This window comes from Diabrotica virgifera, chromosome 8 (genome assembly GCF_917563875.1).
Source record: "Diabrotica virgifera virgifera chromosome 8, PGI_DIABVI_V3a".
NCBI classification, from domain to species: domain Eukaryota; kingdom Metazoa; phylum Arthropoda; class Insecta; order Coleoptera; family Chrysomelidae; genus Diabrotica; species Diabrotica virgifera.
In genome coordinates, this window is record NC_065450.1 from 175,231,393 (window position 1) to 175,257,004 (window position 25,612).

Sequence of the window (25,612 nt, forward strand, 5' to 3'; positions counted from 1 at the left end):
AATTATTAAATTTTAATAGATAAAAAGCATGTATTTATTTAAAAAAGACATATTTGGGAGTACAAACATAACAAATCGCTTCATCTGTATATTGCACAAATAACTATAAATTTGTTTTTGAAAGAAATCTTAATTATTGTTTTCTTTTTAGCTGTAAATTAAGCGGAAATGCATCATCGTTACGCTACGTCAGAATGTGCTTGATTATTTGTCAAGTTAAATTGTTAAATGACAGCGACAGCTAAAACAACATGTTTTTGTGAGGTTAAGTTTACATATTTTATTTCTCAAAATTTTAAATTTTTTTATAAATATTGAATAATATGGAACTGTTTGTTGTTAACAGGTAAGTTATACTATCAGTTATTATTACAGTGAAACAAAAACTGTATTTTTAAGGCATGATGATGGACAGCAAGAAGAAATTCATAACGAACAGGATAAATTAGATAAGGTCCTCAAGAAGATTCAGAAAAATAAAAAGTTACGTCAAAAACAGAAAGAAAAGATATCTCAAGTTAAACAAGCCAAACAGCGAACATTACAATCAAGGGAAATCAAACGAAAAATAAAAGCTTCTATCATAAAAGTTCCTGATAATATAAATGATGATTTTCTGGATAAAACTGTAGAAAATTTAGTTATTACACAAACCAGTGATAATATTGACGAATCAAAACACAAAAAACGCAAATTAGGACCAGAATCACTGGAAGGATTTACGGTTCTAGGTGCAGAAAATGTTGCAAATAAAGTTAAAGTAAGTAATTTGAAGTGTTTATTAACCCTTAACCGGAGACGTGCCATCTGACAGACTATAGCACTAACATATTGTAAAGATCATTGTGAACAACTCCACCCACTGGCATCATATATTTCTAATACTGTTGGTTGCTTACCATTTGCCTGATTTGGATGGAGAAATATTCACTCCTTACAAAGTTATCATAAAAATTCAGTTTTTACCAGTCTCTCAGGCTGCATGTCTCTGTTTGTATAACTAATTTGATTATGTTAAGTGAGTGTACAGTACATTTCTTATAATATCAGTTTAAGTTGTTTCCTTCATTTCTGTTTAAGGGACTAGGCGCAAAATGTCGCCTGTCAAAATGTTCAATGTGTTTTAAATGTATTCATTTTTTTCAAATTCTGACAAAACTAATGAGTATTTTTGAAAAATTTAAACGCAGAATGAAAGATTACGTTTTTAACGAGGGCCGAAAGTCCCTGAAAACTTCTGTTTATTTTAATCAGTTACAGGGGTGAAAAAAAGACAAACTTTAGCGTGACTTTTAATTTCAAACATCTCATTCAAACGAAACTTTTTTCTTATTCTAAGGCAATTTCGGCCCACAGTAATAATGCAATCTTTCATTCTGCGTTTAAATTTTTTAAAAGTACTTATTAGTTTTCTCAGTATTTTGACAGGCGACATTTTGCGCCTATGCCCTTAAGTTGTACTATTTTTATTATTTATTATTATAAATGAAAAGTTATGCATTTCAGGCACTTATATGAGTTACTATCATATCGATATATTTTTGGCAAAGTAACGTGACTTTTAGGCGAATTATGTTTTTCCGTTAATCTAACGCTATTATTGGTACTGCCAAAGTATAGTAAGCCTAGAATTACTTTAAACATAATATGTATAGACTTACTACACTTTGGCAGTACCTTCTAAACAATAATAGCGTTAGTTTAATGGAAAAACATGATTTGCCAAAAATGTATAACAAACAGAACAGTTCAGTTAACAAACTGAGTAGTCATAGGTTTTTTACTGGATTGAGGTATAGAGTAATATGCAGATTCTACGAAAGTGCAGAAGAACCAGCAAAAGTTCAGGATGATCATTCAGCAACGTTATAAATATATTACAGTAAAATCTTAATATAACGGACAAAAAATTTGATGAATTTAAAAAAAATTTAAATGTCCTGTTAATATTATACATACTTACCCTATTAGACTCTGCCCATACCAATATACATTGCACAACAAAGAGGTCCCTGTGAACTCCAAACGCTGTATTTTATTATAGCATATTGAGGACACATTTCTAAATAGTCTGATTTATTTTAAACGTATTTTTATATATGGACTTTCGGCTTTAACGGATACCCAGTCCTCCCAATTAGTTTGTTATATCGAGCACTTACTGTATTATGTAGAAGTATATTTTTAGAGGAGAATGGCAGAATATTTAAATATTTATGGGATATACCAGTATAACTTCACAATTTTAGTGTCCGCAGTCATATAAACCCAAACAAACAACAACAACTTCACAATTAACTTTTTATCAAGACATTTCCTCACAAGGTTTTTACACTTTTTTTAGGTAAAAAGAGTTCTTCCATCATGGTTATCAAATCCAACAGTTATATCAGTAAACTTACAAGACCTACAAACCAAAGTTTCTGATCTAAAACAATTAGACAAAGGAATTCGTAAATTACTCAAAGCAAATAATATACAATATTTCTTCCCTGTTCAAGCAGAAGTAATTCCATGGCTACTAGAAACTTCTAGACATTCTGATGTGATATTCCCTAGAGATATTTGTGTATCAGCCCCAACTGGAAGTGGTAAAACATTAGCATATGTTTTACCTATTGTTCAAGCATTAAAAAAGTACACTGTGAAGAGAATAAGAGCTTTGGTCATTTTACCAACACAGGACTTGGCTACGCAGGTGTTTAAGACATTTAAAACCTATTCCCAGGATACAAATATAGATGTGTGTTTAATAAGTGGAACTAACTCTTTTGCTGTAGAACAATCACAGTTGATCATTGAGAGTAAGTATATGGATTCCTTTAAACTAAAATTAACTAACATTAATTATGTGATCATTTTTCTTACTCAAGTTTTGTTCTCTTAGTTCTCTTGTTCAAGGTAGTTTCTCTACCCTAATTCTTGCCAACCAGTCTTCAGCTAATTGGGTATTTTGGCCTAAAGCCAAATATTTTTTGGGTACAATAGGCACAAAATCGGTCCTTCAATCCTTCCAATCGTCTTCTTGCCTTACTTAAATAGTACAGATAAAAGTTATACATGCCCACTTTTATCTCTAAAAGATTTATTTACATAAAACTACAAAAACAAATACAAAAATGATGAGTCAAAAATATTGACAAAACATAAAGTATTATGTTATCAACATGTAGGTATGCCTTCCATTACATACAGAACTAGTGTCTGAAGGAGAATCTCTCCGTGAACTATTCCAAAACTAAACTGGTAGCCTTGGCTAATAAGAGAAAGCTTACTGGACTGAGTGAGCAGAAATTATTTGGAAAGGAACTGGAAAGGACCAATGAGGTCAAGTATCTAGGGGTAACCCTGTATTCCAAACTCGATTGGTCCACTCATATTAACAATATAACCAACAGAGCTAAGTGACTCTTCTGGAACTATAGACGTGTTTTAGGTAAAACCTGGGGGGTTGAATGGGTTGACTGATAGTTAATTTGGTGAAAAAAGACAGCTTTGCAATCTTTGTGACCTCTCTCACCACCCCAATACAAGTGCATCTAAATGTAACAGGAGCCTTGAATAGTACAGAAACAGCTTCGTTAGAGGCTATCACAGGTCTCCCTGACCATCCTGAAATGCAAAGCAAACAATAACTGCGGTAATAATTTCAGTAGATCTGTTGAAATTTTATTTACTTATTCATTAACTGTAAAGTGATGTATTTTCGTTTTCTTCTTATTGTAGTGCCTATCCATTTTGGATGTTGGCGACTACCATGACAATCTGTACTTTGCACACTGATGCTCTAAAAATATTTGTGGTTGTTGTGTTGAACCACATACATACATTTCCCTGCAAGATTAGTTGCAGCAGTCCACATCTTTCGCTATTCCTCATGATGTGACTGAGGTGTTCGATTTTGGCTTTTTATCAGCTCTTTTTCTTTTGAGAGTGCACAACTTAACTCCGTACAACAGTATAGCAAAGATATAACATCGCAGTAACCTGATTTTTATGGCTATTGATAAATCATGACATTTGAATAATTTATCCATTTTTTGAAATGCAGATCTTGCTTTCTCTATCCTACGTTTGATTTCTGTGGAATGGTCCCGACTTTATGTGATTTTTTTTTATTATTTTCTACAGTGATGAGCGCGCTAGTAACCGGCAAAATAACGCAAAAGATGGAAAACATAATACATTGTGAAGTAAAAAGAGATGAAACTAGTAGAGTTGGAAATTATTGATATAAACGTATAAATTAACATTACACTACATAGTTTCTGACCTTTAGACGTATCGGAGGAGTATGACAACTGTCACTGTGACAGGAGAATTTTATAAAATACTGTTGTCACAGACACAAACCATACATACTGTGACGAATTTATAACTGAGACCGGCTCTGCCCCTAGCAGTAAACAAACAACAGGGCCGCGTCATCGACAAGTAATTTCTCCGCTAAGCGAGAATTTTCGAGAAACCTGTTCCAGGCGTTCGAAATGTTCGACGGTTGATTCTCGAAGCAGAACCGTATCTATATAAGCGCATGATTTTTAAGCAGAGAGTTAGTTGTGAATTTGAAACCGTCGGTGTACTTTAATATGTAACGGGCGCGGTATAATTTTAATTAGATAAATTAGTAGATTTGGTGTAATAAATAAATTAGATATCGTAATTTGTAAAATAAAAGATTTAAATTCAGTGTTTTTCATTTGTTTAGAAGTAAGTTATTAAAAATAAATAAAAGTCAACTAAAACTAAACATTAGTGCCTAAAAGATCATAGAAAAGTCAGTTTTGTAACAATACTCTAGAGCAGGCCTGTCCAACATAATTTTGTGGAGGGCCGGATTTGTAATTTTGTAACTGTAGCGGGCCGACTGACTATTGGATGGATGGATGTGCGCAGTGTTGCCACAGGTCTTGGACAAAATTTCGGTAGGCTGCTGCTAATTTTCAGGTAGAATCCATCAAATTGCGGTAGATTTTTTTAGGTAGAAATCGTCAAATTTCGGTAGTCTTTATTTTTTGCTTTTTTTGCTATTACATTGCAAAAAAGTGATACTTTAAGTATGGGCAGCAAGTATTGAAAGATAAACTACCTTTTTTTAGTAAAAAACAGTAACTTAAGTAGATAAGTAGGTTAAATAGGAAGTAGGTACTTATAATATAAGTACCTAGAAAAAAAAAGTAAATAAGTTGGATATCTTTATTTCAAATACCTAGGTATTTTTTATATACAAACAAAAGAAAATCAATCAATAACAAATTGAATTTATACGCGAGTATAAATAATAACGTTAAAAGGTACAGGTACAGAAGTTTCTCCTGTTTAAGGTTTTAATAGTAAATACTATTTTTAGTTTGGAATTATCTTCTATATCAAAATAAGCCACAATCCTTCACTATTCACTCATTCAGGTAGATACATTTTACCCCCAAAATCGTATTTATAAAAGCACAAAGGACTGGTCAGTGGTCATAAAAGTATTAAGGGTCGTTTGATAAATCAAACAACTTATCAAGGTCAATCGAGTTGTTGCAACTTATCATTATGTGTTAAGCGTCGTTTAAACACAACGATAAGTCACAGCAACTAGTTGTGATGACAAGTTGAAACGCTGTTTAGACGCTGCGATTCAATGCGATACCACCTTCAACCCAACTCCAACTTTGATAAGTTGTGCGATGCACCGTTTACACACAATGATAAGTTGCAACAACTCGATTGACCTTGATAAGTTGTTTGATTTATCGCTGTGTTTAAACGACCCTTAAACGGTGCATCGCACAACTTATCAAAGTTGGAGTTGGGTTGAAGGTGGTATCGCAATTGAATCGCAGCGTCTAAACAGTGTTTCAACTTGTCATCACAACTAGTTGCTGTGACTTATCGTTGTGTTTAAACGACGCTTAAATCCGTATCTGATATCTGCTGCCTGGCTCGCATGTGTTACAAGCTATTTAAGTAAAGTGATTCAAAAATTCTTGAAAATTAACCAAACTCTGTTGCCAAATCTATCCGCTAAAGAAATTTTGTAATAATTTTGTTTTTGCGGTAGAAAAAAGGAGATTTCGGTAGAACGGTAGATTTTACAGGTTTTCGGACATTTCAGGTAGATCTACCGAAAAATCGGTAGCTGTGGCATCACTGGATGTGCGTGAGCTCTGTGGCTCTGCGTGGGTGTGGGTTCGGTGAGAAGGGACTCGCGGGCCGGATGAAGGGCCTACGCGGGCCGCATTGTGGCCCGGGGGCCGTATGTTGGACAGGCCTGCTCTAGAGGTTCCACGACCATGTTAATCTTTAGGATCAAATTAACGCCATCTTGATTGGAAAGGGAACTAAATTGACAAATTATAGTTACGCGGGAATTTCAAACTACAAATTTTGGGATTTTTGATGAAATTTCGCAGGAAATTAAAACAACATAAAGACAATTCAATATTTTATTCTCCATTAAATTGTTTTTTTTTTACATGTGGAGAAACACAGCACGGGATGATCCAATGCTTAGAGTAAACTAAAAATTCTACTCATAAAAACGCAGAGAAGGTTAATAAAGTTGATTAAAGTTGTGATTAAAACCGTAACACTACTATAATAATTATAAGCCACAAATTGTAATCCATTAATTTAATTGTCAATTCCCAAATGTGGCAAGAAAATTGACTGAAGGAGACGTCTCTGGATTGGAAAGGTAACTAATTTGCTGTCTTGACCTTGACCATTTACGTGAAAGGTCTAAAGTATTCGCGATTGAAACGGACTATAGAGGGCAGGTCGAATGCAAGAAAATGGCCGATATAAATGGTATAAACAAACATTCAATTGAGGAATAGAACGATACCGATTTGATTTAAAATATTTTATTGTACTCATAATGCTCAAATATACTAAAAGTTTCTTAATAGTGACCAAATTCCATTCAAATCAACAATTTTTTGGTTTGTTTATACCACTTATAGTAGTTTAAATTTATTCCACCAGAGGTCAGCTACTTTGTTTTTCATCGCGAATGAGCGCGCGACTTTTCCCCAACACGACTCTACCTTATCGGCAGAGTCTACGAGAAGTGTACGGTAAATTGAAGCTGTAATTACAAAAAAAGAAATATGTATGTCTTTGTACTCACTTTATCACGCTTATAGAATTACGGGATCTGGATTTCAATGTATATTTTTTTATAATTCTCATATCAAAGTTACGCGTGAAGTTAGTCGTATTGATGACAGTTGGGGAAACGTCCGCGATCCCTAAAGTATGTATGGTTTGTGGTCACAGACGTCTAAAGGTGGGAAACTATGTAATGTAATTTTAATTTATACGTTCGTATCGATAATTTCCACCTCTACTAGTTTCATCTTTTTTTATTTCACAATGTATTATGTTTTTCATCTTTTGCGTTATTTTGCCGGTTATTAGCGCGCTAATTACTGTACACGCTTCTATATACTGCTTTCTACAATTGTTTTCTTGTCTAAAATAATAATAAGGTCTATAACCTTTCTTGCTATTTAACGTGACTTTTTGCAGATAAAGCTTTCGGAGCAGTCAGTAAAATTGATATCTTGGTATGTACAGCTGGAAGACTTGTAGATCACTTAAAAGTAACTAAAGGATTTAGTTTACGAAATTTGGAGTTTTTAGTTATCGATGAGGCAGATAGAGTGCTTGAAAATGTTCAGAACGATTGGCTGTATCACTTGGAAAAACATATTTATCAAGAGGGTTAGTATTATCAGTAGTAATTGCACAAGAGCTCTAAAATTCTATATTAATTTTAGAGTTCGAGTGCAATTTGTTGCGATTATTTCATGAATAAAACTGTTCAAAACCAAAATTTTATTGTAATTTATATATGTAAGTACCAATTAGTGAAATTACACACAGTTGTTATAAATATGTATTTGGCGGTTGAAAGTCATCACTTTTATAATTTTTAAAACATTTGTCATTAATGTCACTGAATGTATTTTTTCGTAGCAACGAAGGGCATCTGACGTAACATGCTTAACGACGGGAGATTATCAAAAATTATCACCTTAATTTGCATGTCTGTAGCTTTCTATTGGTCAGAATCTCCTATGAATGAAATAATCAACATTAATATCACGAGAGAGATAAATTGACAATAATGTGACAATTTTTCGAAAACTTGTTGCCTGACAATAATCACGAGAGCCCGAAGGAAATTGGAGCATTAGTTTCTTATTTATTCTTACTATCGTGTGATATTCGACAGATTATTTTTTAAACTTACATACAAAATTCAAGTCTTTGTAAATAAACATTCAGTGACATTTATCACAATTAATGTTTTTCAATTTGTTAAAGTGAACAGCGCAGTTTAGCAAATATTCAGACGAAGATATCGATAAAATATTAGTTAAAATTATTTATAAATACAGTTTTATTGATGAAATAATCTGACCGAAGTACACTCGAGCGCTTAAAATTGTCGATTTCCTCGTAACAATTTGACATTAGATCCAGAACTAAAAGTGTATTATGGTTCATTTTCTTAAATGTGACAGTTGCCAAAACTAGGTGTCTAATCTTCGGGCTCAGCTGGAGATGTAACTCTGGAAACTCGTTGTAGTTAAACAGAAATAAAATACTTAAAACTTTATTCCCAGTATAATATTTGTAAGTAGATTATTTCCGGTATAATAATAATCTGATTGGACAGAATTAAACACGCGATGAAAAATCTTACTGCACGATTGGAAATTATAATCATTAAAAAATAATCAATATATAGGAAAAGTCAAACGAAATGCACGTAATTTTCCCCTTGTTGCCATATTCTAAATTTGAAAAAATATATATAGGTCTGGATCCCGCGTATGAAAAAAAAGTTGATTAATAGCAAGCTGAAAATTTGTTAATAGCTTAAGGGTGTCTAGTCGGATAAACTTTGATATATGGGAACACTGGAACAGGGGAAGTTTTAATTGTGGAACAGGTTAAAAATTTGGAACAGTCAGACCACGAAAACGGCACATTTATTTTGTCCGACAGAATAGACTTAAACTCTCCGAACAGAGATTAAACTCTCATGCAAAAATCAGAATGCTATTTATCACCTGTCATAATTCCTGTCATTTGACATATTCTACATGTTCCACTCATTAAAACGCCCAATTCGTGATAAATAACAGTCTGATTTTTGCATGAGAGTTTAATCTATGTTCGGAGAGTTTAAGTTTGTTCTGTCGGACAAAATACATATGCCGTTTTCGTGGTCTTACCGTTCCAAATTTTTAACCTGTTCCACAATTAAAACTTACCCTGTTCCAGTGTTTCCATATATCAAAGTTTGTCCGACTTGACACCCTTAAGCTATTAACAAATTTTCAGCTTGCTATTAATCAACTTTTTTTTCATACGCGGGATCCAGACCTAATAGGGAATAATTTTAATAAAAAGATTTTTTGACATGCCATTTCTATTACAGCGAACATTTCATTGGGTAGAATTACTGACGAGTTTATATGACGTCATTATTATATTTGGTGAGATTGTAAATGGTAACTGACGTCCGTCCATAATATTGGAGGTTAAATGTAATGTCAAATTACTGTTTTCAAATTATATTTTATTTATTTAGTTTATATTTTAACGACAGTTTATTTTTTAACCCTTTATGTTGTTCTGAAGCTATTTTCTTGTGGCATTTTTATAATCAATTACTTTTAATGGGAAATAAGCCACAATTTTACCAAAAAAAAAGATTTTATTAACGTTTCGACGCCTAAGTCGGGTGTCGTTGTCAAAATATAAAATATTATTTTGTATTTTGACAACAAAATATAAAATATTATTTTGACTTGGGCGTCGAAACGTTGATAAAATCATTTTTTTGGTAAAATTGTGGCTTATTTCCCATTAAAAGTAATTGATTTTAACCCTTTGTCTTCCCTATCCTTGATTGGTCGATTAGGTTTGTAATAGTTTTGTTATATGGTAGGTTTAGTTAGGCGTTAATTTTAAGAAATGTTGCTGGCTAAATGGATACAGCTCCCAAAGGCCATAAAAGAAGAAGAAAAAAACAAACAAAAAGCTTACATAACCTTCTATATTGCAACATGACTTTGACACTTATATTATAGTTATCTTTGTTTCACACTCTTAAAGACAAAGAGAAACAGCGTAGCCGGTAGCTGCTTTGGTAAATACACATATGTTTTTATTCGGCAACAGCACTTTCCTGCTAAACCTAACGGTAGCCAAAAAACTAATATATGAGGAAAAATTTGTTGCATTTGTTTGTCGTCAAGTTTGTACTTGTACTGGTGGGTTATGATGATGTCATTAAATCTATGACATGCATTCCTATTGTTTGACTTTAAGTTTAAATTTTTTATTTAATTTTTGAAAAGGCTTTTGTGTTGTATATTAAATATATTCATATATTTTCAGCAACTAATGGACAAACGAGAAAAGTTCTCAACCTCTGTACTTTAGAACAAGCACGGCCTCCACAGAAACTCCTATTCTCAGCTACATTGTCACAAGATCCGGAAAAATTACAGAAACTTTCCCTATTTCAGCCCAAACTCTTTACTTCAATTGTAGAAACTGACAATGCAGAAGCTGCCCCAACTTCCGTTGCAGATACTTTCATAGGAAAGTACACAACTCCGAAAGAATTAACTGAAAAATACGTTGTTACAAGTGCGGAGTTAAAGCCGCTGTTTTTGTACGAACTAATCAAATTGGAGAAATTAACGAACTCTATCGTCTTTACGCACTCTGTCGAAAGTGCGCATAGGCTAGCAATTTTATTAAAATCTCTGTTTAAAGAGGAATTAAAGGTCGATGAAATATCTTCTAATCTACAAGGAAAGAACAGATCAAAACTTATTGAAAAGTTTGCAGCAGGTGATATTGATTTGTAAGTATCATTGAACAAACATTAATATTTTTAAAATATTATGTAGTCAAACTGGTTCAACACGCAACCGTTTGTTTAAGTACACTTTTTGATTTTAAAATAATACATATAGGGCAAAATTGACGGAACTCCTCAAAAATGGGACATGTTAGATGTCTCGAATTTCCTAAACCTGTTGTCCGATTTGAGTGATTTTTTTAGTATGTTGCAGCCTTATTATTTAAGAAAATCGATGTAATAATATTGTTGCTAGACAGGTAAATGTCATACTGTGTTTTTCCTTAAACTTCGGAACACCCTGTGGAATATTCTAGCAGATATAAAATATTGAAATTCAAACTCAATTGTAGCCCTAGGCTTTATTAACATTTTCTTTTTTGACTCATTTGCTTATGTTGGATAATAAAAAAGTTAGGTACGTTAACAACTAGCCACGTTTTTCATCAATAAATCTTCATTTTCTGCTTAATTTAATAGACAAGCCTAGAGTAGGCTATGAGCAATTACCAATTTAGTAGATGTCAAATTGTTAATAGTCAAAAAGTGTCTGATTTGCTGTGAAAATTAGCAGATTTATTATTTAAAGTTTCAGTTAAGTCCGTATTTTTGTTGTTGTTTGGTGGAAATTGAACGCGCTACAAGGAATTTGACTCCCGATGAGTGTGTTCAAGCAGTGATCTCACATAGCGAAGGACTTAGCTACCATGCTATCGGCTCCTTATATCGGTAACAATTTTTTGCTAATGCACGATAATTCAAGACCTCACGTTTACAAACTGTAATCGAATATTTACAACAGGTAAATCTTCGGACTTTGAATTGGCCATCGGATAGTAGTTTAGCTCTTAACCCGATCGAACGTTTGTGTGACATAATTGGCAGAAGACTACGACAGCGTTTGTCACCTAGAACCTCATAAGAGGTAGAAACAGTAGCTCTCGAGTTTTGGAATGATATTGGTCAACACCAAATAATATTGTAATATAAAAGTACATATCTCTTTTATTATCGAACATAAGCGAATTCATTTTTTTCTTCTTCTTCTTTTATGGCCTTTGGGAACTGCGCCCATTTAGCCAGCAACACTTCTTAAAATCGACGCCTAACCATACACCAAGACCATTACGAATCCATCTCCGAATCCATTACAAAAACAATCCAGGATAGGGAAGGAAAAAAAAACTTTTCACACCCAGGTCATTCAGGGTGACTAATCACAGACTAAGTAGGGATACGGTGTATTATTAATTTGCACGTCTAATTTTATAATCTAAAGTTTCAATTTACACGACTTAACATAATCTAGAAGAATCCTAAAGATTGACGGTTTGTTCAAAGCTAGTAAGTTCATCAGATTATATGGATTATAAAAAGCGAATGAATTAAAAACAAAAATGTTAAGAAAGCCTAAGGCTACAATTGAGTTTTAATTTCAATATTTTATATAAATATAAACAGGGTCTTCCGAACTTTAAGGAAAAGACACAGATGATTGTTATACCCGGTATAAAATGACACTTACCTGTCTAGCAACAATATCATTACATCGATTTTCTTAAATAATAAGGCTATAACATACTAAAAAAATCACTCAAATCGGACAACAGGTTTAAGAAATTCGAGACATCTAACATGTTCCATTTTTAAGGTGCTCCGTTAATTTTGCCGCTCTGTGTATATAGATTTCTGATGTTAGGAGCCAGTTTTGGTGACATCCGAGGCAGGTGTAATTTTATTTCTCTCCGAGACAAAAACACATTCAACAAAGAAATGTTTATTACCATGTCGCCTACATTTTAAAGTAATACAATGTATTGACTAGATAGCAGAAAGTCGACATAGACTCAACACTTCTATATATATATATATATATATATATATATATATATATATATATATATATATATATATATATATATATATGAATCGCCATAATACATGGCATTGGAGCACAAATTCGTCAAAACTTCCGTGATTCAACTGGTACCAATAGACTGATATATCGATATTTCAAGGTCTCCCTCTCATCAGTCAGTCGAGCTGGTACTACAAATTAAATCACGGAAGTTTCTCTGAACGTCTCCAAAAATTTCGCCACTCTAGTGGCAGCTTACAGAGGCGCCATCTCTTTTGATGGCAGGGAACGAAGACGATTTAATAATACCATCTCCTATCCTCTGAGCTATCGGAATGTGCAAAAAGAATAAAGCTTCTAGCAAAGCTTGCTATTGCTTTTATGAATTAAAACGCCATAATACATGGCATTGGAGCACAAATTCGTCAAAACTTCCGTGATTCAACTGGTACCAATAGACTGATATATCGATATTTCAAGGTCTCCCTCTCATCAGTCAGTCGAGCTGGTACTACAAATTAAATCACGGAAGTTTCTCTGAACGTCTCCAAAAATTTCGCCATTTTAGTGGCAGCTTACAGAGGCGCCATCTCTTTTGATGGCAGGGAACGAAGACGATTTAATAATACCATCTCCTATCCTCTGAGCTATCGGAATCATAGAGGTATATATTAACATAGAGGGAGCCTACCTTCCGCGCTTCCTGACGACAAGATCTCAGGGACTGGTTTGCTGCATCTCCTTCTAACACATTGTATCGAGAATCTATAATCACATTCAGTGTGAATATAGGCACGGAAGAGGAGGACAACTGTAGCAGCTTTACTATGCGTAAGAGTGAAACAGCACTAATCCAAATAAAAAAGATGGTGTCGTCACTTCGCTCTGAATGACACTCTCTCTATGCTAATATTTAACTCTATGATCGGAATGTGCAAAAAGAATAAAGCTTCTAGCAAAGCTTGCTATTGCTTTTATGAATTAAAACGCCATAATACATGGCATTGGAGCACAAATTCGTCAAAACTTCCGTGATTCAACTGGTACCAATAGACTGATATATCGATATTTCAAGGTCTCCCTCTCATCAGTCAGTCGAGCTGGTACTACAAATTAAATCACGGAAGTTTCTCTGAACGTCTCCAAAAATTTCGCCACTCTAGTGGCAGCTTACAGAGGCGCCATCTCTTTTGATGGCAGGGAACGAAGACGATTTAATAATACCATCTCCTATCCTCTGAGCTATCGGAATGTGCAAAAAGAATAAAGCTTCTAGCTTCTATCCAGAGGATAGGAGATGGTATTATTAAAACATCTTCGTTCCCTGCCATCAAAAGAGATGGCGCCTCTGTAAGCTGCCACTAGAGTGGCGAAATTTTTGGAGACGTTCAGAGAAACTTCCGTGATTTAATTTGTAGTACCAGCTCGACTGACTGATGAGAGGGAGACCTTGAAATATCGATATATCAGTCTATTGGTACCAGTTGAATCACGGAAGTTTTGACGAATTTGTGCTCCAATGCCATGTATTATGGCGTTTTAATTCATAAAAGCAATAGCAAGCTTTGCTAGAAGCTTTATTCTTTTTGCACATTCCGATAGCTCAGAGGATAGGAGATGGTATTATTAAATCGTCTTCGTTCCCTGCCATCAAAAGAGATGGCGCCTCTGTAAGCTGCCACTAGAGTGGCGAAATTTTTGGAGACGTTCAGAGAAACTTCCGTGATTTAATTTGTAGTACCAGCTCGACTGACTGATGAGAGGGAGACCTTGAAATATCGATATATCAGTCTATTGGTACCAGTTGAATCACGGAAGTTTTGACGAATTTGTGCTCCAATGCCATGTATTATGGCGTTTTAATTCATAAAAGCAATAGCAAGCTTTGCTAGAAGCTTTATTCTTTTTGCATATATATATATATATATATATATATATATATATATATATATATATATATATATATATATATATGTATATATATATATGTATATATATATATATATATATATATATATATATATATATATATATATATATAATATATAACGATTTAGTTCGTAAATCATTTATCCTATTCATACACAGCATAATACGTCGGTCAATAAGTCCCGGGCCGAACCATGAGATGACGACTATGATGAATTTTCCATTTGATATTTCGGTAGTCCGAACCTTCAAAAGCATACTGTCTGTGTTTGAAGTGACGCTACTTTTATGATTTTTATAAACAATGGATTCAAAGAAATTTCTGTGTGTTGATTTGTCACTAATCACCTGGAACGGATGGTATAGGTACCCGATGAACTTTTAAAATATGGAGGCCCTGAACTTGCAAGTAAAGTGTCGCAACTCTTTAAAAAAATCTTAAACGAAACAGAAACACCAGAGGAATGGCATAAGAGCATCACAATCCCCATATTTAAAAAAGGACAAAAAATTGGCCCAAAAAACTACAGAGGAATAACCCTCTTAAATACAACGATGAAACTAGTCACGGGTATTACAAAGGGGCGGTCTATAACAGACGCAGTATTTATAATAAAACAAATAAAAGAAAAGGCTATAGAGTTCGGCATGCCAACGTATATTTGCTTCATTGATCTGACGAAGGTGTTTGACCGAGTTCGCCTGGGAGACATTCTAAATATATTAATAGAAAATAAAACACCGACCAGCATAACAAAGATAGTCCATAACCTAAACATCAACAACGTAACCAAAGTTAGAGCGAAAGACCAATTCACTGAAAATATTCCAACACCGGGAGGAATTAGACAAGGCGACAGTTTAAGCCCCTTCTTGTTTAACCTACTCATGGACAAAATTATAAACAAAGTAACATCTCTTAATCTCGGATATAGAATGGGCAACAAAATAATTGGTATAGTGTGTTACGCAGATGATGCAGCAATTATTGCCGAATCAGAAGATGATCTTCAGAGACAGCTCTTTCAGTTCTTTCAAATAAGCCGCCAACTAAATATGAACATTTCTACCAACAAAACTAAATGTATGACAATAGCAAAAGATCCGCTCAGATGTAAGTTAGTGATTGAGAACAACCCCATAGAAGAGGTGATGCAATTCAGATATCTGGGCATAGATATATCAAGCACCCACGACCCAGTAAAGGACTTGAGGAGTCAGATCAACAAAGCATCTGCATTGTCCGGATGTCTGCGGGAGATAGTCAGGTCAAATCCGTATATGCGCACAGATAGTAAAATTAGAATCTACCAGACTTGCATACGACCGATCATGACATATAGCATAGAAGTGCGCGAAGACACCAACAAAACGAAACAGATGTTAAGAGTTGCCGAAATGAAAACCCTAAGAACAATAGTGGGAAATCAAGAAGAGACAGAGTGAGAAATACAGACATTAGAGAGCAATGCAAGATTCAAGATATTGTAAGATGTGGAAGGCAGCGCAAGAGGATGTGGTACAACGATGTAAGACGAATGGATGAGAATAGACTCCCAAAAATTGCCATAGATGGAGGGATAGTTGGCAATCTACCTCCCAGAAAATTAACCAGAGGCAGCTTCAGAATTAAACAGATCGAAAGATCTCCAAGAAGTAAAAGAAGAAGAAGATTTATCACTGTTATTTGATGAGAAGAAATACTCAAACTGAGCAATGGCTCAAAAAATATTGCCGGGACTCTGCTCCATCGATAACAATCTTTATATCGGCACCAATGATGCTGAGCCCTCCGGAAGAAAAATTATGCAGTTATTCCCGAAAACATAAAAAAATGCTAAATGTTATTATGGAAAACCGCAAAGTGAAGTTGTCAGAAATAGCCGACATTTGTATGAGAAAGCTGTTTTCCAAATGGGTGCCGCGTTTCCTCACATCACAGCAAAAACAACAACGAATTGATGAATCTGGATCCATAAGCATGAATCCATCACTTAACTCCGGAATCAAGTCTGTAGTCATCTTAGGTGACAACACCCGGATAAAGCCGTCTAAAGCGACCAAAGACGCAACAAACCGCCGGAAAGGTTTTGGCATCTGTATTTTGGGACCCCCAAGGAATTATTTTCATAGACTATTTGAAATATGGAGAATCAATTAACAGCTACTACTATATTGGTTTATTGGAGCGTTTAAAAACCGAAATCGCAAAGAAAAGGCCTCATTTGTTCAAGAAAAATTGTTGTTTCACCAAGACAATTCATCGTATTTATCACAAGTGGATGAAAACGTGTACAAAAATGCACGAATTGGGCTTTGAATTGCTTCCGCACCCACGTGTAGTCCAGATCTGGCCCCCTAACGATTACGACTTTTTTTCCAATCTAAAAAAATGTTCCGTGGTAGGAGATGAGGAAGTAATCGCCTAAACTGAAACCTATTTTGAAGATAAAGAAAAATCGTTTTACAAGGGCGGCATCGAAAAATTAGAAAAGGGTTGGAATGATTGTTTCATGATGACAGTTTGACTTATACACATTTTGTGCCTATTTTTCATTTTTTCTAACTACAAGTCCTATCGAAAAAAGTTACATGGCAAAGTAGTTGGTAAATTCGCTCAGCCGAGATTCATTTTGACAGGTCCAGAGTAGGAAACATACAACACAAAAATTCCTACCTCACGCTATTAACTGCTCAAATCAACAATATTTCATTAAAAAAGAAGAATTATTTAAAATAGTCGGAATGTATACTAAACTCATATAATTTTGTGGAATTTATTTCTTCAAAATATTTTTATTTTGTACAATAAATAATTTTCTCATTTGTTATAAATGCATTATAATGGTGTAAACAAATTATTGATTTGCGAAAGGTTTATGTTATTTATGTCTGTTTTCTATTAATGATATTGGCTATAAGCAGGTATGTTTGGTTTTGTAGTAATTTCCAGCCACGTCTAGCAACCTAACTTTCCAAAAAATAAATTACTAACATCACTAGACAGTTGTGTCTCAGATTAGCGAATCCACTTTAATATAAATGTCTATAACTATATTTACACTTTTTTCAAATAACCTTAAAATTGAGACTTATTTGTTTTTTAAGGCTAAAAAACGATTCTTACCATTATTGTCTCTAACTCGTTGACCCGGGGTCAGGTAACAAAGTATTCCAACTGGGAAGGGATTTCTGTATCCATATTTCGGTTATGATTTGCTGTAGTGTCATTATGGTATCGTAAATCGTAGCCACCTTTTTATAATATAGTTCCGCTGGGAGATTATCTATTCAGAACGATTTGTTTCTGGCTGGTTTTTTATTGCGTCTTTAACTTCAAGAATCGTTGATGGTTCCTCCCCCTCCCGTCTGTTCCGTGGACCTCATCATTTCCGTCTTCCTTAATATTAAGTAGCCGGTAATAATATTCCACCCATCTCTTCAATACATCTTAAATTGTTGTTAGAACGTCGCCATTCAGACTTCTGCATTGGTTTGCAGTTGCCTTTTCTTGAATGTTAATGTTAACATTCTTATACAATGTTCTGAATTCTTTGTAAGAGTCATAATATAGAGAATGATTCAAGGAAGATTTTCAAACCGAATTTTGGTTGAAGAAACTGCGTGAATACTGTCAATGTAGATCGATTTGTTTAGAGTATCAACTTCAAAAATAAAAATACCCGTTATGATTGCCAACCTCCGTAGGGAGATGGCAGTATAAGAATTTTTTATCTACTTCCATGTAAGGTGTTTCAAGTTTTTATCATTTTTAGGTTAGTATGTACAGATGCCCTGGCTAGAGGAATAGACCTTCCTCATATACAATGTGTTATTTCTTATTCTGCCCCCAAATACCTCAAGACATACATTCATCGTGCTGGTAGAACTGCTAGAGCAGGGGAACCTGGTTTGGCTGTTGCCTTATTAAATAAACCGCAAGTATCAAAGTTTAAATCTATGTTGAATCAAGCAAATCATACGAACATTCAAGAGGTAAGTTAGCTGTAGTATTTCGTTTGCTTACATCAAAATTTGATACAAAGTCTCTTTAACTTTCAGTTTTAACATATTATTTTTTACCTATCAAAACTCATCTGTAGTGAAGATTAGTAATACGATACCTTATTTTTTAAACTAGGAGGAGTAAACTCAAAAGACAGGTTCACACCCAATAATGTCACTAGAAAAATCACCTCTCTTTTGGTTGATAATGTCGGCCTTCGACGGTAATCCATAAATATTATATTATACTAATACATCGTTAAAGAGTTCTAAAAACAACTGTTTTTTATATAAAAGGATTAACGCAGAAAACAAAAAAATCGCCGATATAACTTAACCTATGAATTTTAAATGCAAATGGTGTCAAAATTTCATAATTTCGTGGAGTAAACTTGCCTGCGGTTGGACCAATTACAAACTAGCATTACGGAGCGGTAAATTTGAATTAGTCCTTCTAGTTTAAAAAAACGAGGTATAACTCATTTTTAAATAATTCTGTTTTACTTATTTAGATTAATTTTACAGCTTGTTATTCCTGAAGATAATTTGGAACCCCTCGGTGAAAAGTACAAAGAATCTTTACAAGAATTGAAAAAAGTCGTAGACAATGAAGAAAAATTAGATTTGGAAAAGACATTAAGTGCTAAACGAACAAAGAAAATTAAGCGAAAAAGGAATAATTCAATTACTAGTAATATTAGTAAATAAAGAGATATTTTTCAATACTTAAATGTTTTTTAAAGTTATGTTCGATTCTTTTTATTTTGTATTAACACCTTGGCTGCGTTTAGAGATATATATTTATAAGCTTACGTTGAGTGCGTTACGAGGCATTATATGTTCCGTATAATACATATAGCTTGCTGCCTATATTGATGAGACATCCAGTAGAGCGGTGAAGGCGGCGAAAATAATTACACAACTAAGAAGAGAGGCTAAGAAGATTTGACTAGAAATAAACATTAAAACAAAGATAACAAAAACAGTAATACAGGTAACATGGACGTCTTTATTTATACGTCCATGACAGGTAAGAACAAGCAAAATAGAAACAGTAGTATTAAGTTTTGTACAAACAAGTTACAAAATATTAGAAAATAAGTGTATAGACGGTGGAAGAACTATACTCTGTATCTATTGGGACCGTGCAAGTTCGGCAAAGCGACACCTGGTTTCTACTCACACTTTTAATTATATTGGCCAATTATATTAGTCCTGGTTACTGGATAATTGTCAAGGCCATAGTCCAAAAAAATAATAAGAAAAAATAAGATTCAGGTTAAGTTATTAAAACGTAGACAATTGTATGTAGTAAATAAAATTAGTTATTAAAAGGCAGTACTGCAAGCAAAATACAATTAATTAAATTTACCTTTATATAATAATTCCATATCATATCAATATTGTGGAGCAATATATAATTTTTCTTCTTCAATGACAGTAGGTATGAAATATACGTCAATTTGACAATTTCAATTGACAATATGAATTTGCAATATTTCTCGGCTATTCGCGCACGATCGTTTCTCGTATCCCCTCCAAGTACTTACACACCGCGAATAATGCAGCACAAGAGACCATAGGGTATAACGAAAATGTGCGAAATCAAAATCCGGAGTGGTGGTCACAAGAAATAAGAGTTTTTGAAGTTATACTTCTTTACCGGCGATATGAGGGTGAATTTTTATATGTTAAAACCTATGATCCCGGCGCATGCGCTTTATAACTTTGTTTTGTTTGGATGTTCAAATGACATGTCAAAAATTATTCAATATGGCGGCTGTGGCACAGCTGTAGTTAGATTATTTATGGTTGTTGCGTTTTAAAATTTGTGTGAAAAGAAACAACAAACAAAAGTTAGTTAATAGTTATACTGCCTTTTTAAATAGTTTTCATATACCTATATTTTTGAACTATTTTGGACAAGGAAAACTCATTCTAATTTGGTAAGTAGTTTTTATTATAATCATATTGTAATTATACATTTGGATTAGGTTGGAATACAGTAGAGCGTCGATTATCCGAACTAATTGGGGGACATAGGTGTTCGGAAAAATGATTTGTTCGGATAATCGAACTACAATATATTGATACATATTTATAGTCATACATATTTATCCACAAGTGAATAAAAGCCATATTTATATACCTACATATTTATTTATATATTGATAATGACAACTAGCAACTAAAAAAAGTGCAGTCTTTGCAACAACATAATTATTTTTGGATACAATATTGAAGAAAATTGAAGATATTTTAAGCGTCAATTACTAACGCTTGCTCGGTATTCGAGTGCGGGACGCGGGAGTCGATAGTTCGAATAAGCGGTCGTTCGGTTGATCGACGTTCGGATAATCGACGCTCTACTGTACATTTATTTTCTCAAGAATGGGGATTTTAGAGAGAAATCCCAAATTAGGTCCGATTTTTATTTTTAAATTATTATGTTTTGGCGTAGATTTATTTATCTAGTAGGTATGTAATGCTTTGATTTACATACTTAATTTGATTACCAACAAAAGTTCTACCAATCTTCATCTAATATATTGTTTTCTTACTGCTTTGCTATATTTTAATATTTTCTTCCACAAAATTTAAACTACATAATTTAATTATATTCAAAACAACTGTCAAACAGTAAAACGTTCAGTTACCCTATTTTTCCACATGACAAATAATGTGGAATTGGACGAGTGAGTCTAGGCTTCGATTACGAATCAAAGCGTCCCGAAATTCACGGGTTCGATTCCCGATGTAAGTTTTTATTTTTTTATGCATTTGATGATTGTAAGTATATTTGTTATATAATTTTTTTTTTTTCAGAAAATGAGTATTTAAAATTTTTGCCAACAATTATTATCGTTCAGAAATCATTTTTTCTTTGTGGCATTTTTCAATGTGTTTGTGTGCGTTTTATTCTTTTATTTCTTTAAATTTTTGGTATTGTCTTAAAAATCACATAATATGTAGTAGAAGTATAACTTCTTACGTGCGTATAAAGTACACACACATTCTTTTTTAGATACCAAAAAGAAAGCCTATCGAATTTGGAACACAAAATCCAGAAGACTGGAGAACCTCAGAAAAAATCACAGGAACAAAATTCAACCTCATAAGTATGTCAGAGTGGGAAGAATATTACAAATCTCTATTGACAGAAGTGCACATTGCGAAATAATCAATTTCTTCAAGTGCCTGTCTCCACTGCTCTAGTCTTTCCCCCATTCCTATTACAAATTTTCCTACCAACACAACATCATCTGTATTCGCGGTGTGCAAGTACTTGGAAGGGATACGCAAAACGATCGTGCGCGAATAGCGGAGAAATATTGCAACTTTCTTAAATAATTCATATTGTCAACTGAAATTGTCAAATTGACGTACATTTCATACCTATTGTCAGTTAAGAAGAAAAATTATATATTGCTTCACAATATTGATATGATATGCCATTATTATATAAAGGTAAATTTAATTAATTGTATTTTGCTTGCAATACTGCATTTTAATAACTAATTTTATTTACTACATACAATTGTTTATGTTTGAATTACACAACCTAAATCTTATTTTTTCTTCTTATTATTTTTTTTGGACTATGGCCTTGACAATTATCCAGCAACCAGGACCATATGATTGGCCAATATAATTAAAAGTGCGAATAAAAGTTCAGAGCGTAGAAATAGGTGTCGCTTTTCCGAACTTGCACGGTCCCAATACAAAACACCAAGGGAAAACTGTTTATGTGATCAGTTGATTATCCAATAACACATTCTTTTATAAAAGAATATAGAAATTTACTGCAAATTAAAAATGGCAAAAAAAAGTTACACAATAAAGAACTGTGTAAAAAATTTATTCATTAAAAAAATAATAAAATATTTATAATAATATTTATTTACAAGTGATGCAACTGCACCGTAACTACAGATTTACAAAAAAATATATATGTAACCTGATTATTTACAATATGATACAGCCTATTATTAAAGAAAAAAATCATGCAGCTTAATTTAGGAGAGACAAGCAGTCAAATGATTCTAGTTGAAAAAGTCATGCAGGCTCCGTAACCAAGAATTAAAAAAAACCTTATGTATACAGTGATGAGTGCGCTAAAAACCGGCAAAATAACGGAAAAGACAGAAAACATAATACGTAATATATATAAAAACGTACATATTATAAAAAGAGATGAAACTAGTAGAAATGGGAAATTATCAATAGAAACCTATAAATTTACAATAAATTGATAGTTTCCCACCTTTATACGTATCGGAGTCAAATTGTTATACAATTTTATAAAATTCTGTCACAGTGGCAGTTCTCAAACTCCTCCGATACGTCTAAAGGTGGAGAACTATCAATATCAATTTATAGGTTTCTATTGATAATTTCCCACCTTTACTAGTTTCATCTCTTTTTATTTCACAACGTATAGTTTTCCGTCTTCTGCGTTATTTTGCCGGTTATTAGCGCACTCCATCATTGTATACCTGTCTGAAGTCCCTTAAAAATGCGAGAAACAGGTCCTCTTCCTAGCGTAGTCAAGACATATCGTACATAATTAATTTTTGTAAAGCTACCAGTTTATTTATTTAAAAACAGAGGTTGTTATTTGCGCAAACCTTTCTGGGAAAAGGTTATGGTGTTATTTATAGAGCGTGTCGCATTTAAGATGAAGACCGCCATGTACCTATTTAGGCTATCAAAATACATAAATACAAATTTGAAGTTTTGCACAATCGTATAGATTGAATGTTCACATTTTTTAAGATACTCGACTGAAATTTATATTTTAAGCGCAGCCTACTGCGACTCCACAAACGGTATATTTTCTCCACATACGAAATTTGATGACAAAATTAGCATTTTCAGTTTTGCAGCTTTTGCAATCAACTATTCTAAATGGGAAATAAGCCACAATTTAACAAAAAAAAAATGATTTTATTAACGTTTCGACGCCCAAATCGGATGTCGTTGTCAAAATACAAAATATTACTCAATGTTTCGACTCCCAAATCGGATGTCGTTGTCATATCAATATTTTGTATTTTGACAACGACATCCGATTTGGGCGTCGAAACGTTAATAAAATCATTTTTTTTTAGTTAAATTGTGGCTTATTTCCCGTTTAGAATAGTTGACTAACAAATACTCATATTAATTTTCAATAAAAATAAAAATATAACATAGTATCGTTCTAGTTCTAATTAAAAATTGATTTTATTTAATCTTGTCGATCGGTGTACCTACCTAATCTTAAGTGAGAGGTACCTAAGTTATATCAATGTACCTAATTGGTTAAAGTAAAACAATTTTTGTATTAAGGCTATCGGTACATAATTCGCAAATATTTTACGGGTATCCCTGCTTTTTCTGTCTTTACACGGCAAATTACGTGTAGTAAAATTCACACTGGTATGGATATGTAAACATTACTAGAATGTCATTCTACTTGAAAATGTCGTCATTAATTTAAAGAGATGCCTTTTGAATGTTCTTGGATAACTGTTATTTTTATAATTGCGAATTATTAATTCAGTTAATAAATGTGATAATTTTTTCACCAACTATGTATTCAGTGATTGTAATAATTTATATGTACAACAAAAACTAATACTCAATCGAGAAAAGAGGAAAAGTGATTTTTTAATAATATATTGTTACTATGGAACGCTTACAATTTTGAACATCTTTAACAACAAAATACTTGAATCACAGAATATATTATCCTGATGTATTCTCTGCTTGGATCTTCCACAAATAATACACAATAAATAACTTTTTATTAAATTCACGTCTTAAATCAATTATTTATCAAATACACTATATATCAATATTATTTAATCAACAACTCAAAATATTCCCGGTGATAATATGTCAAATATTTAAAATTGTCACTGAGTGTCACCGTCTGGCTGACAGTATGCTGACAATATTCTATTCGACTGAGTGCGTTGTATGACAAAGATAGATTTGGAAATATTACCACGGACATTGTGTTCATTTTTTTCGAATCCTGAAAAAATCAATAAATATTTTTGAAAAATTTAAACGCAGAATGAAAGACTATATTATTACCGAGGGCCGAAAGTCCCTTAGCATAGAATAACGAAAAAGTTTATTTTGAATGAGATATTTTAAATTAAATATCACACTAAATTTTCTCTTAGTTTTTCACCCCTGTAACTTATTAAAATAAACATTATAGAAGTTCTCAGGGACTTTCGGCCCTCGCCAATAACGAAATCTTTCATTCTGCGTTTAAATTTTTCAAAAATACTTATTAGTTTTCTCAGGATTCGAAAATAATGAATCCCCATTTGAATAGCATTGCAGCCGAAAATACGTACCCATCCTCTTAATAAACGTGATTGTAAAACTTAGATAAACTTTTTTATTTAAAATCTAACCTGTATAATGCAAAATAATGATGACTGTTCTCGCCGAAAAGTTCTCTATAATTAATGTATGTGTATAGATAGTACCTATACATTAAATTAAAATACCTAAATAAGAGGGCGCCAAAATTGTCTTCCGCACTGGGCAGCTGACACTCACGCTACGCCACTGTGTTCACAACTAGCATAATTGTATGTATATAGATCGTTATTTTTTATAAAATTGAGAATCTCTAAAGTACTGTTAATATTTTCAGGAGTTAAGTTTTTGAAACATATAATTTCATTTATTAATTCAGTAGGTACTATCAGATTTTTGTTGGTATCTCCTTTTCCACAACTCATTTTGCCGTTCAACTACATTTTGTGTTTTTATAATTGATTCATTATATGAATCTTCAGCTGGTGTTGATGTTTTCAGCAATTTGGTCGTAAGATATGGTTTTAAAGCATATCTACTGACACCAACCAGCATGTAATTACCAAACATACCACTTTCAAAACTGAACTTGAGCACACTATTATTAAAAATTG

The 25,612-nt window shown here is 33.1% G+C and overlaps 1 protein-coding gene across 1 annotated transcript; it reads left to right on the forward strand.

Annotated features, from left to right (window-relative positions):
• Nucleotides 1-201: 201 nt before the first annotated feature.
• Nucleotides 202-19,399, forward strand: LOC114328912 (probable ATP-dependent RNA helicase Dbp73D). Its single transcript, XM_028277899.2, has 7 exons — nucleotides 202-346; nucleotides 400-760; nucleotides 2,345-2,804; nucleotides 7,522-7,716; nucleotides 10,411-10,885; nucleotides 18,446-18,665; nucleotides 19,200-19,399. Exons 1-7 carry the CDS (start codon nucleotides 324-326, stop codon nucleotides 19,380-19,382), a joined length of 1,917 nt encoding a protein of 638 aa, XP_028133700.1. The 5' UTR covers nucleotides 202-323; the 3' UTR covers nucleotides 19,383-19,399.
• Nucleotides 19,400-25,612: the final 6,213 nt, after the last annotated feature.

What these genes read in the sequence shown, in the direction of transcription:
- LOC114328912 (XM_028277899.2), top strand. Translation starts at nt 324, where the DNA reads ATGGAACTGTTTGTTGTTAACAG. An exon ending in AAAACATATTTATCAAGAGG is followed by an intron (nt 7,717 to 10,410) that starts GTTAGTATTATC and finishes ATATATTTTCAG; the next exon opens with CAACTAATGGACAAACGAGA. An exon ending in GCAGCAGGTGATATTGATTT is followed by an intron (nt 10,886 to 18,445) that starts GTAAGTATCATT and finishes TATCATTTTTAG; the next exon opens with GTTAGTATGTACAGATGCCC.